At 36.5% G+C, this 14848-nt stretch overlaps 1 protein-coding gene across 1 annotated transcript in view; it reads left to right on the plus strand.

The window, feature by feature from the left end:
- Nucleotides 1-14848, plus strand: part of LOC107676929 (exocyst complex component 4-like) — a 143094-nt gene that overhangs the window by 95797 nt on the left and 32449 nt on the right. Inside the window, exon 11 of the mRNA XM_016471670.1 lies at nucleotides 478-697. Within this exon, the coding sequence (XP_016327156.1) occupies nucleotides 478-697 (220 nt within the window). The remainder of the gene's footprint in view (nucleotides 1-477; nucleotides 698-14848) is intronic.

Consider the following 14848-nt stretch of genomic DNA (forward strand, 5'->3'; position numbering starts at 1 on the left):
GCCTCTGTCTGCTCGTAAGCAACGGCCCGTCCCTGCTCAACACCTGTCTTGTTCCCTCACCGACACACATGGTGTATGTGCAGTACTTAAAAGCCAGAAATGGAGCTTATATGTGTGTTTTTCAAGTCTGAGGCCACACTGAAAATCTGGGATTAAAAATTCAATTTTAATCTTTTTCTTAAGCTTTTATCTCAAATTGCTATACTAATAATATAATTTGTAATTATATCATTTTTATGTTAAGAACATTTAAATGTAGAAATTAAATGCAAAATAAAACAATATTGGAGAGATGCCAAAAAGTGATTTGGATACAATACAGGTTGGGTTCAAACCCAAATTTCCCACATCAGCACCACTGCACAATGTGCCAACCAATAAGCCTCAGCTCTGACATATGCAAACTTAGTCAAACTTTGCATAGACGTGTCTCTTTTCTCTAATTTAATGAAAATGCTTTGTTTTCCGTGTCATCAGGTTCATTCAGGAGATCGAGTCCCGTATGGGTCCAGCTCAGGCCAAGCAGTGTCAGCTACGCACCTTCCTCACCTACTACATCAACGACCTGTTCCTCAGCCAGGTCCGCACCGAGACCAATAAGGAGATTGAGGCTGTGACCAAAGTGTCCGACCCGCTCAAAATCCTGGCCAGCGCTGACACCATGAAAAACCTGGGCGTTCAAAGACCTCTTCTACAGGTATCTTGTCTTTCTTTTCTTTTTAAATGATCCTAAAAGGAACTTCTTGTGATTTTTCAGAAAATGTATAAGTGCACACATACATATAGAAAAATAGTACAGCCTTCGTTTTCTCCCTCTCTTCTTCCCACTCTCCTTCCCTTTCATTAGTCGATCCATTTATTAGACTAACTGTTCAAACAGCATTTGTCTACCGGTCAAGTGTACAAAAGCCCGGTCTGATTGTTTTCTCTTCTGAATTACACAGAGGGGGAAGGTTATTTTTTTCTTTTCCCGTCTGCCGAGAGTGCCGATAAAGGCCACCTACCCCCATATCACCCTACATCATAATTGGAGCTGAAATTGTGTTTGATCCCGGCTGACCTGGAATCAGCAGTTAAGTGCAGCTTATATAACACACAGCGCGGCACTGTGGCGACCAGCTGCCAGCTGTCCGTCTCTCCCAGGGCTGCTTCCTGGCAGCACAGGAAGTGCAAGCTTTTATTGCCATAGAGACCACAGGATGTGCTTAGTTCATCAGCTAAGGGAATGAGTACTGTCTTACTTTTCACCTTTCCAGTATTTGCTTGTTGTTGTAGTTTACATGCTCCTTACGGAATAATTTTAAAATATAAGATTATTTAGTGCTGCTTATATTATATTATATATTATAATATATTATAATTCAAAAATGATATTATATTATATTAAAAAGTAATGCAATTTTAAAATGTAGGATAGTGGTGATTTTAAGGTTATTATATTATAATATATTATGATTTAAAAATGCCATTTTAAAATATAGTTATTTAGTGCCGCTTTTAAGATTATTATATACTATTAGATTAGATTACAGAATCATTATAATATTCTATTCTATTCTATTATTATATATTATAGAATGATTATAGAATCATTATTATATTATATATGATATTTTACATTATTATTATTATTTTATTTTAGTACTTCCTTAAAGAAGCTGCCTAACAGATATTGTCTTCTATGTTTAGCTGCATGCTTCTGTTTGTTCCTGAGTGTATTCATGTGCAATTGTGCATGTACAACTGAGTTATTTGAATGTCTTCCTGCTCTCTGAATCCATGATCTGGTCAATTAACCTCATGAGAAGCTCTCTTTGCAAATATACGAGAACAAGAATGCACTTGTGCTGAGTGTGATGAGTTTAGTGCTCTGTTATAACTCAGATGAGAGCCATTATGGGCCCCCTTACTCTTAAACTGAGACCTGTCATCTCAAGGCTCTCCAATTTGTGTGTTCATGTGTGTACGTCTTAGCATTGCTTTCATTTTGAGAACAGTGGCAGTTCATTACAGAGGGGAAGGCACCAAAAGCTCACAGCCATTTGTTTACGATTATGATTTCTCCTTAACGAGGACTGCGGCATCTTGCTAATTACCCTGCTGGGCTAATGAGCGACTCTCTGGATAGCGGGAGCTCCATAAAATGTTCTTTTGTTTGGGATTTTTTTCTTTTTAATTACCTTCAATCAAAGGTGCCGCAGCTTTGCTCCTGACAGCTCGCGTGGCACGTCCCATCCCGGCCTTTCGCTTTGTACTGTTTTAGAACCGTTTCCTGGGTCGTGGTCTGTGTGTGTTAGAAAGAACGAGAGAGTTTGCTCTTCAGAGGCACTTTAATGAAGCCCTTCATGAAGAGCTGTATTAGTGTGTGAAGTTGTTTGTGTTCTCACAGACTTTGCAAAGTGCCTGTTGATTTTGAACTTCACAGAGGAAAGAAAATCGGCACGGCGTTCGCATCCATGTGCATCAGGGGCCAAAATGAACATTTACCAAGCAACAAATGCGGGTAAAATTTGGCTTTAGTGAGTAAATAAAATTTTACTCACCAAATGGCCTGTTAAATTTCAAGCAAGTTAAATAGTTTTAAATTTGAAGCTCACAAAGACTGCATTATACTTTTACTACAGTAAAAACAGTAATATTGTAAAATAGTAATAACATTTAAATTAACCGTTTTTAACTTTTCTGTTTTAACATGCATTTTATACATCCCATTGAGCCCTCATTGACATATAATCACCTAGAACAGGTGCAAAGCAAGACTGAAGAACTATTTGACAGTATGTGTATTACTTCCCTCGATGTCTGTATTTTTCTGACAACAAAATACATGGAAAAGTCAGCTTCAGCTTCATTTCTGAAGTTATTTTAGGAGTATGAACCTAAAGTTTAGTTTTCCAGCTCCCAGCATTCAATGCTGTGTGTCATTGAGAAAGTACAAGACAATCCTCTCAGATTGAACAGCCATCCATCCTGTGAGAAGCCATGAAGTTGAGTGAGGCTTCTCTCCAGATTGTCTATTGCCTCTGTGATGCATTGTAGACCAAATGGAGAAGGCAAATGGTGCTTAAAGTAGTGCTCTCCTGTGGTCAAGGAAATGATGACAGAGAGATGTGGGTGTGTGTTTATAGGTGCATGTCGGTGTATTCCAGGTGCCATGGCTCGGATGTAACAGCAGGTGTTTTATGAGAAATCAGCCTGGGAGAATTGGAGCATTGATCCGTGGGGAAAGGGGGTTTTCTTTTAGTTTCACAACATTAAATATACTGCTCTTTGCCATCAGGAACCATGTTAGCACACACACATAAACACCCACTCCCATTTACTTACAGTACCGCAAAGGAAAAACTCTCAGGACAGATTTTATATCTGTTGTTGTCAGCATTTTTAAAGCTGACCAATTTTGCCATAACCCAGTGTCACCTTTTCCTTCTATAAACTTGTCACCTAAACTTACTTTTGTTGGACAACAACCGTAATCATATTTAAATAAATCATAAAATCATATGTAATGTGTATTTTGTATAACTATATGCATTTATAAATAACATTTCATTTAAATATTGTGTGTGTGTGTGTATATATATCACACACATACATAAATTAATAATTTTTTAATAATACTGAAAAATAGTATTTTTATGCAATTTTCATCCCTGTTTTGAAAACACATTTTGTCCTGAAAACATGTTTTCTATGTTGAAAAATTTACTTCAAGGTAGAATGACATTTAACAGATTGTACTTATATTAATCACATGCTTGTTTTCATTTGCTTAAAATGAAATATAGATGACCATTTACTGATTATTTGGAAAAGGTTGTTTTTCAAAGGCTATCGTAATGGAGAGTATACATTTAGTTTAATTGTTAAACTTAATTAAAAACAATACAGTTTTTTCTGTGTGTAATGAAAAGTTGGAGAATGGTTTCTTGGCACGTATTAGAATTGACAGCCGTGTGCTCTGGCAGAGAGAGGTGTTACTGCATTAGCATTACCATATTACCATATTAGCATTACCATAAGCTTGTTTAAATACAGACAGCCCCTGCTATCAGTGCTCCTGTGCCGGAAGTTGGAGTTGGCTGTCCTCACTTTGTCTAGTATGATAACAAGGCCAGTGATATCGGAAGGCCTGGCTATCCATGCTCTGCCTGCTCTCGGCCTTAAAGTCCTCTTCAGTTCTTTCTCTTTGCTGATCTGTTCCACTGATGTTATCTATAGGTCCTGGGCCCACTGATTGATTTATTTCATTAGAAATATTTTGAGGGGGTCACTGTGCAGCTTGTTTGGAGATTGGCTCTATTAATCTTCCCCACCACAGGATCTGCGGTGCTGCTTACAGGGGCCGCATGTCCAGACACCTTGAGAATCAAGAGTGCACTTGGTTTTAGCTGATGTTAGTGAAAAGTGGCCAAAATATTGAGAATTGGTATTTGGTTACAGTTTATATTATTCATTCACACTGACTAATGCAAATGTAATTATATTTTATAATTATCAGTATTGTTATTGTTAACTAAAACAATTATTCTTTTAAATAAAATTGAAATGAGGTCAAATAAAATATTTAATCAAAATTATAAATGAAGATGAAATTTTTTTTTAAAGGGGTCATATGAAGCAATTTCAAGTTTTCTTTCTCTTTGGAGTGTTACAAGCTGTTCGTGAATAGATAAGATCCCTAAAGTTACAAAGACTAAAGTCTCAAACCCAAAGAGATATTCTTTATAAAAGTTAAGACTCGTCCACGTCCTCCTAAAACGCCTCGTTTAAACACGCCCCCACATGTCTACGTCACTGTGTGGGAAGATTTGCATAACACCGCCCAAATGTTCACGCAAAGAAAGAAGGAGTAACTTTATTGTTGCTGCCACTGCCGCCACCATGTTGTGAAGACTGTGTTTCGTTGCGAAAGCGAAAATACTTTGTTTGGCCTTCCAAAAGAGGACACAACTAGACGTGGTTAGGTTGTATTTACAACACTGTTCCAGAACAGTTCAACCCAAATATTCAGATGTTTGCAACTCATTTTACGGAGGAAAGGGACTGTTTCCTGGGAGAGTAGCCTACAATGCCGGTGTTCTGACAAATAATGCTGACTCACAGCCTGTAAGTACGTTTTCATATTTAAAGAATTTGCCACTGATGATTCAAACACGAGTATTGAGCAGTGTAGGGCAGTGCTAGTTGTTTGTCATTTCTCCAATCACAAATGCAGACATGGTTTTATGTTTTTATGTTTGTAAAAAGACAGTATTAGTAATTATAATCTGTAATTATGTCCCCACTGGATGCTACAAATGCCTCGTTTATAATGGGTTTTATTGGTTTTGCAAAATAATGTTCTTTTTTATCAACGTCATATGACCCCTTTAATGAAAATTCTAAATATTGGCTCAACAACTAACTGAAATAAATTAGTTTAAGTTGAAAAACTAAAATTATAAAACTATAAAGCTGAAATAATTATAAAGCTAAATTAACTAATAAAAAGTACTATTTTTATTTTTAATATTAATAAATGCTGTAATATAAATATTTATATAAATAATTTTAAAATAACACTAGCAATTTATATACATTCATATATTCTGTAAGTGTATTATTAAACTATTTCCAAATATTTTTGGAAAGTTCTAAAAAGTTTTGACATCATAATTGCCAGAATGTTTGTTTTCTAGGAATCTACAGATATCCAATATTACTTTCAGTAAGTCTTTTCAGTCAAAGGAGATCTCAGTATAGGTGTTTTAGGCCGGAATTCATGGTTGGAGCTATAATGTAGTCAAAATATTCCAGGATGTGTTTTATTCACAAGTCTGTTTTTGTGTTCTGATTTACTGTCTGTCTGTGCCATTCAGTCAAAGCTCATTGTGAAATGTGGACTTCTGCTGCCACCAGTGCTTTGCTAATGAAGCTGACCTTTTTAATCACACTGTATTCACTGTCAACACACACACACACACACACAGCCCTACACATCAGTCTAGAGTTGAACTAATGAGAGTGACCTTTTTGTTTGTAGGGTCTGTGTTGTGTGGGGGTGTATATTTGGTCTGTGTGTGTGTGTGTGTGTGTGTGTGTGTGTGTGTGTGTGATATCAGTTGATTGGCATCCTGTAGTGTTCGGCTCTATTAGAGGAGCACAGCTCGGTGTGGCACACAGACGACGTGGGCCTATATTAGGGACTTCTCATCACTGCAGAAACCAAAACAGACCGGTTTGGGTGGCATTGTCTAGACCTTGTTTAAGTCTGCAGGAACTCTTCTCTGTACAGGTGATATCAGTTGATTGGCATCCTGTAGTGTTCGGCTCTATTAGAGGAGCACAGCTCGGTGTGGCACACAGACGACGTGGGCCTATATTAGGGACTTCTCATCACTGCAGAAACCAAAACAGACCGGTTTGGGTGGCATTGTCTAGACCTTGTTTAAGTCTGCAGGAACTCTTCTCTGTACAGAGACACCAAGATCATACCAGAATCAAAATGATGGCCTGCAAGTTACTCTGATTTTATCTGGAATTTATTTCCATGTTTTGTTTTGTGTTTTTTGTTTTGTTTTGTTTTTTGTTCTCAGGAAATATTTTAAAACTGATATTGATGGTCTCTCACAACCACAGACACCAGGATGGTCCACAAATAACCCTGATTTTGTCAGGGAAAAACACGGATTCAATTTGCAGGTTCAACTCAAATTTATTTGAATCTCAAAACACAAAACTCGGCTGGGACTGCAGACCAGATTCACACCACAACGGTCAGACACAAGACTACACACGAGAGGAACTTAAAAGGAGGAAGAATTAAGGAATAAACAAGCCACAGGTGTGACGGAAGCTAAAGTAGTTAATAAGATAACGATGGGGAGGGAAACCACGAAGACAATGAGCACATGGCGAACTGTCAAAACAGACAAAAAACAACAACAACCTGCTGATCAGACCGAAGTCATGACAGATTTTGTCTGGAATTTTTATTTTATTACATTTTTTACAGATTACAGATAGAATGAGATTTGGGAAATCTTTTAAAACAGATGCATTGTTTTCATGGGTCACAGATGTATATAATGCTTTTGTTTTGTTTTATTTTGTTATCAGGAAATATTTTAAAACTGATATTAAAGGTCTCTCACAACCACAGACACCAGGATCACACCAAGATCAAAACGATGGCCCACATATTACCCTGATTTTGTCTGGAATATTTATTATTTTAGTTTAGTTTAGTTTAAGCTATTTTATTTTGTTTTATTTTAAGTAAGGCATTTTTGGCAATTTCCCATTTTGATCATCGTTAGGTTTCAAAAACGAGTAATCGAGTACTTGGGGGCGGGGCGTGTGCGGGGCATGGCCGTAATGGAGATAATGAAAATATCTGAAGACTGTTATGAATGTTAAAAATAAAAATGACATGAGAACCTGTCTATGAAAACATGAACACATGATTAGAACACTGTTAGATTTAGGGATATGCCGGTATCAAATTTTCATGTTGCGATTAATTGCTAATGCTTTTATCACGGTGTACGGTTTTATCACAATGTTTAAATTTAGTTTAAAAAAAAAAGTGCTGTCATAATGCAGTATAACAGGTTTAATAACTTTTTTCTTATAACAAAAATAACTGAACATTTAAATGCAATAAAGCAATACAGAAAAATGTATAAAGTTAAAAGTTTTACACAGATTAAAGTGCAAAAGAACTATAAAGACCAATAGGTATCACTTTAAAATAAGACCTCACTAGTTAACCTTAGTTCGCATTACCGAATACCGGCACAAGTCTAGTTAGATTATAATTATGATGCAGCAATGTTATTAAAAAAGGAGCATCTAAAAAGGAATAGCTACCTGCATGGGGTGAAGCTGAAGAGTGACTTTATGCCAATAACCTGAAGCCCGTTCTATGACACATCCTATGATATTAATCAGATAACTTGGATACATAACATAGACGTAACTTTACAACTTGAATCTGCACAAAAGCATGCAAATGCCAGTGAACTTTAAGTTACGCGCTATAGCAAAAGAGAGAGAGAGAGCTCCCGCCTTGATGCTCTTTCGTGACCGTGCGCTGAAACACGGACAAGGAAAGCAGACAATTTACTATAGATTTCACATTCTGTAAAGTTCTAATTATAATGCTATGTTTATGAAATGCCAGTGAACTTTAAGTAACATGCTATAGCACGAGAGAGAGAGAGAGAGAGAGAGAGAGAGAGAGAGCGCTCCCACCGTGATGTGCTTTCATAACAGCGTGCTGAGACACGAGGAAGGAATTTACTATAGGCTAGATTTCTATAAAGTTCTCTATTATAATGCTATGTTTATGGCAGATTTGTGCTATATTTTCATCTACATTATCAAGTGATTCCTGAAATCGCCTGCACATTTTCGAAGCCATGTGAAGTACGAAAACAAATTTAATTGAAGTATGCCTACTGTTGAATAAATATGACGAAAAAAGCACTGCTGCATTATTAAAACATCAGTATTTTTAAAAATGAAACATCTAAAAAGCAATATGACCGTCACAAATAACTCAATATCGTGCATTGCATTTGAGCATGAAACTAAACACTGGTAATATGCAGTGCATTCAGCATGTTAATAAATGTTAATATCCCAATGCATCCTATGTTAGATAAATCAGATATGTATGTAGCTAAACAGACATCACTACATGACTTTGAAGCCATGCTTCTCTCTCTTCTCACGTCTATAGCCTACATTGAACCTCATGCAAGGTGCTGCTATAACCAATCAGGAAAAAAAAAAAAATCACGATCATCGTTTTCATGATCGATCGTCGCTGTCACGGCCGAGTAGTTTAAGCTATTGTTTTTTTTACAGATAGAATGGGATTGGAAAATCTTTTAAAACAGATGCAGAAGGATCTCTCCATTAAGAAAACTTTTTTTTTTCACGGGTCACAGATGCAAATATTGCTTCTAAATGGAGAATGCCTATGTCACTGGCTCCATTGCCATTCAAGTAACATTTTTTTTTATGAAGTTACAGGACATATGGACATCAGAAGCTATAGAATAATTTAGCATTTAGGGAATTTTTGATTTCCAACAGTTTCGATAATATGCTATATAAGTATTTAGAGTCATTTTTCCATGATGGCAATACATCATTTTCACAACCCCTTCTAACCTCTCTTCATGACCTGCGGTTTGAGAACCTCCACCTTAATGTTTTGGTCAGCCGACTCGAGACCTGAACTAGATTTATGTGGCAAATTCATGTTATTACTTCAAAAGACTACAGTCCTTTCAATTCAACTGATGGAATTTATCAAGATTCGTCTGACAGTGATGCAGTGTGCACTCTCTCTTGTGTCCTTTAGGGCACAGTCACCTCCTCCTGTTTTTTTCCTATTTTTTTCTTTTCTGTCGTTACCTCAGAAACTCCTCTGTTCTGACTTGGGTTCCTCCCTCAGGCCAGCGTTAGTCTTTTGGGCTTCGACTGCACCAGAGTGGCCTGCTCTCCACCTGTGGGCCAAAAAACAATCCCTCTTCTCGCCAATGATCTTCTCCACTGACTCCGGCCTAACCTTGGGCTAAACCCCTACCTAAACTGGGATTGTGGAAGAGACTGACAACAGTTATCACCAACTGCAGCCTGAATTCAGACTGTGGCTTTATTTTAGTTTACATGTATGGGGGGTTTAACTCCGGAGAAGTGAAGCTAATCTTTGCCTGTGGAACTAAAACAATGGAAAAGTGACCAAATATGCTGTCAGTCCTTGCTGCATTAAAGCAGGCCAAGTTCTGGATTGAGGCCTAACTTGAGCTGAATTTTGAAGAGAACTGCTCTTTTAAGTCATTTTAATATATTTCCAGTACATCAGGGTTTTTCTGCAGGGTGTGTGTGTGCATATGTGTGTACACAAACATCCGTTCCATAATGATAATGTGTATATCATTGCCTTCTGTTTGTTCCCCTCTCTGCACCATTAGCCCCATATGGCTCTATTTCAGGGGGTGTATGTGAGCCTGTGTGCACGAGTGAGAACTAAACATAAAGTTGAATCTCAGAGCTGCTACATTTATGATGGATTTATGTGTGGGCCTATATTATTATGCTGAAGTAAGACTTTGAATAACTCTGGAAAAGAAAGAAAGAGCGAGTAAGCGAAGTTTGGAGGTACAAGGTTAGAGGTGTTTACACAAGAACTTCATTTTTCTTGCATAAAGTCACGTTCTATTCAAATCTATGGTATTTTGGCACAAATTCATCCTTGATTTGATTAGAAGCTTCAAATGAAGTCGATATACATGCACACACCCATAAACACACATCTTAGATTGACCCTCAGTTGTGTTGAATGTGAATTTACATTTGGATTGAACACTGTTGAGTTCATTTGTTTAGTAATCAGTTCTCCTCCAGAGATGGGTGTACCTTTATTTAAATAATTTCTAAAAAAAAACAGACTTAAGCCCCGTTCACACCAAGAACGATAACTATAAAGATAATGATAAAGATATAGTTCTAAAAATCGTTCTCAATAATAAAGAATAGCAGAGTCCACACCACAACTATAACGATAAAGGCACAGAGAAATGATATCGCTGGAATCACTTTCAGAACGATTTTTTCCAGCTGATGAACAATAAAAATATTGACAGCCAATCAGATTCAATCCTACTGTCACGAGCTCGAGAATTTAAAGCGGCAGACGAGCATGCGCTTAGAATAAACAGACGATATCGTTCGCTGGTGTGGACGCTAATATCGTTATCTTTATAGTTATATTTATAGTTATCGTTCTTGGTGTGAACAGGCCTTTAATCCTTTGTCAGTGGATTTACGGCAGGAAATGCAGTCCTGGTGCTATTATGCTGCTCGGTTTGCTTCGCTGGTCGAGCCTGTCACTCACACACCTCACTTTAGAAGAAATGACAGGCTTACATTTAGTTGTTACACATGTCATGCATGTTTGCGGTTTGTGCCTGTGTGTTTGGCCTGTACTTCATCCCGTCAGACTCAAACAATGTCAGACGCAGAATGCTGAGAGCTACTGTATAATAGAGGCTTGAAAGAATAGTTCACACACAAATAAACATTTAATCACTTATTCAACTTCATGTTGTTCTTGTATAACAGATTTTTAGCTAAATGGTCAACCTGAAATGAAAGTGAATAATGAAAAATAAAAGTGATCTTTAAAAATGACCTTATCCCCTTAAAAAAAACAACAAATTATTTAATATGAATATTTATTGTTAATAATGATTATTAATTTATCATTATTTTTATTATTATTATTATTTAATATTAATACATTATTTAATTATAATAATAATCATAAAAATACCAAAAAGTAAATAAAAATAATGATATTAAATATTAAAAACATATAAATTATATAATATATTCTAAAATTAAATAAAATGTAATAAAATAACATTTATAAATCTTCTACAGCTCTCTACAGCTCTCATATTTAAATACAGTATGTGAATTTTTAAATATTTAAAGCTATTGTATGGCTTCAAAGTACTTGGAATATCATTGGAATATCATCACAAGTCATTTGGGCTTTCATTGTATGGAAAAAAAAGCTTCTTTTGTTCTCATATAGGTTTGGAATGACATGAAATTGAATAAATAGTGACAGGATTTTATTTTTATGTGAACTAACCCTTTAAACAAGGCTTTACACACACACACGCCAGCAGAAGCAAAATCCTGCATCTGCATCTATCCACACAGATGTGTTGTGGTGGTGTTGCGGTTGAGTAGCAGGGTCATGTTGGCACATGTGTGCATGTCTGTGGGTCTCAGTGGTGTACAGTCACGCTGACAATGATGAATGAACTGTCGCACTGCTGCCCTTCTCATGCATTACACTCCTCTACCCTGGAGAGGCTTGTGTGTTTCTGCATGTGTTTTCATGCTTCCAATGCCATAAGAAATTGCTCTACCATATTAATTTACTATGAATTCTGTAAAGGTTTGCGTGTATGCACACCATGTAGAAATGTTTATATTTGTAACCCGCTGGTATGGGTGTGTGTGTTTGTGTGTGTGTGTGTGTGTGTGTGTGTGTGTCTGTCTGTTGTGGTGTAATTGAAGTGCCGGAATGGTTCAGGTTAAATGCTCTGAACTCTGTGCTATGGGGTCAAAACTGGATTAATGGAGAAAACCCATGGCCCGTGAACATCCTCTAAACACATACAGCCTAATCTCAACATCTGTCCACCAGCCTGTCATCCATTCTGAACTGGATTCGGTGTTCTCACGTTCATGGAAAACCCAGAAACCTTTACATTGTGATTTCTAGGCCTAGAAATTTAATGGAAATTAATCAAATTTAAAAAATGTAAAAACAATGAATTTTATACAGGTATGTAATTATTGTTTTTTGTTTTTATATACTTTGTAATATATATTTGTGCTTGATATTTAATGTCAGCTAAGAATTCTGTGAAAGTTAATTTCCCACTTCATTCATTATTAATTAATAAATTAAAGTTATATATTAATTGTTCAATATTTCATATAATCTAGAAATACTCTGACATCACAATTATGTTCATATGCTAAATATTATCAAGTTAAATTATACTGTATGTGTAATACATGTTCAATTTAATCAATTAAATCGTTTACTTATTCTGTATGTAAAGCAAGAAGTTTTTCAGTATGTAAAGTTTAAAATGTAAGTTTGTTCCAAAGGTGTGTGAACCCTGTATTCTAGTAGCTTACTGGAACTGTACAGGCATCTTTTCTCACGCTGCAGGGATGTAAAAAGTACAGAGTACAAAGTTTTTTATATGAAGATTTTACTCAATTAAAAGTATCTAGTCAAAAACTTTCCTCATTTATTTGAAAGTACAAAAAAAATCAAATTGGCTGATTATATCAAGAGACAGTGGGAATGTTCTCATTAAAGTAACTTTAATGCAGAAACTGTGTAAAGCAGCTTTAAGCACAGTTTCGTCAATGTTGTGAATAATTCTGGTTATAGGACACCAGATCTTTAAACCTGTTACCTGAAATTAAATTTGTTTGTAGATGTTTGACTCTTGCATATAGTTATTTAAAGCCTGATCACCGACTATTCAAGTTTGACTTCAAATACAGTTATAATTAAAATGCATTCTTTCAGGTCAAAGTCTCTTTTGACAAGGAAAAATACAGTTACATGAGCCAATTATGGGATCTTATCTATTCACGAACAGCTTGTAACACTCCAAAGAGAAAGGAAAACTTGAAATTGCATCATATGACCCCTTTAAGAAGAGCTCTGCCATTTCTGTTGTGACTCACAGTTCTACTTAGCATTTCATGAGAGAGCATGTGTATGTGTAGTGCGATTTGTATGTATATACACACACTCAGGCCTCTGAGTGTCCCTAAGCATGTGCGTTAAGGTCTCTCTCCGCTCCACTGCATGTTGTGTTTCCCTCTCATTGACGCTCACCAGTTGAGTCCCTCTGCACGCTGAGTGTTCATTATTGTGACTCTCTTCATTTATACTGCACTAAACCTTCTGCCATTAGCAAACACTCCCTCCAGCAGCTCTGCTCATTTTAAACACCTCTGTACAAAAAAGCAGGACTGTAATCAAGGCTGGCGCGGCTGGACGTACTCCAATAAGAATTCAAAGGTGCTCTGTAGTGTGAGCAGACTAAGAATGGGCCAGGAGACGTAGAAATTTCCAGCAACAGATCTTAAACCTCCCATGGCACAGTGTGACATTTAAGTAGAGAGGAAGGATTTTACATGCGATGAGACAAGAGAACCTCTGCTGGTTTGATTTTTCTCTAAAGCTCTTGCCGTCTGTCTGTCTGTTTCACTTGTGAGGCTTCTATCCATCCTTCAGCTCTATTTTCCTATCCTTCACTCTTTCTCTCTCTTTCTCTCTCTCTCTCTCTCTCTGGAGCTTGATTACTTTTTAATGATTTCTGGGGCTAAGACGAATGAGTGTGTTAAATGAGGAGAATTAGACATGTGCTGCAGAGCGCTGGGGCATTTGTTACTTGAATAATGGAGCTTAGAGACTTTGTTTACTGGGAAATATTGAGTTTCACAAATGAGACTGGGAGAGAGAGACCAAATATTGCAGCTTTCAGTATGATATTTCTCTGGTCAGTCTCTGTAGCTTTTATTAGGTGCTGGGCAGTATATCGGAAATGTATGATCTATTCAATATTATGTTGCTTATATAAAATTAACCAACATCATAAACACTGACTATGATTTTAATGCACTTTTTCATTTGGCTATAGACATTCCTAAAGGCCACAACAAATTCACAATCGCTTCTCAATCGCTCCTTTTGTCATGACTGGCCACGACTTGTGTAAATGAGATCATGAAGACTGACTATCTATCTATCTAAAACTTTTTGAATTTGAAGATCAGGGTAAATTTAACTTATTTGGTCTTCTGGGAAACATGTAACTACCTTCTGTAGCCTCTGAAGGGCAGTACTAAAAATGTACACATCTCCATTCTGTTCAAATGTTTTCACTCTTAATGCATGGTTTTTCCTTCTGGAGCATCAGTGAGCATTTGAACCTTCTGTAATAGTTGCATATGAGTCCCTCAGTTGTCCTCAGTGTGAAAAGATGGATCTCAAAATCATACAGTCATTGTTTAAAAGGGTTCAAATGCACAAAAATGATTTTTCTACAGAACAGCAGGCAGTTTAACTGGTGGATAATTCAGGTAAGAACGCAGTGTTAAGAATCTTTTGAATGGGGTCATTTTTAATAAATTCAACTATTATTTTCTCTTGTGGACTATATGTAAACATCTTTTATGTGAAATATCTTATTCAGATCAGTACTAAATAAACAATAACATGCATTTTGTATGATCC

This window comes from Sinocyclocheilus anshuiensis, unplaced genomic scaffold (genome assembly GCF_001515605.1).
Source record: "Sinocyclocheilus anshuiensis isolate Anshui unplaced genomic scaffold, SAMN03320099.WGS_v1.1 scaffold380, whole genome shotgun sequence".
NCBI classification, from domain to species: Eukaryota; Metazoa; Chordata; class Actinopteri; order Cypriniformes; family Cyprinidae; genus Sinocyclocheilus; species Sinocyclocheilus anshuiensis.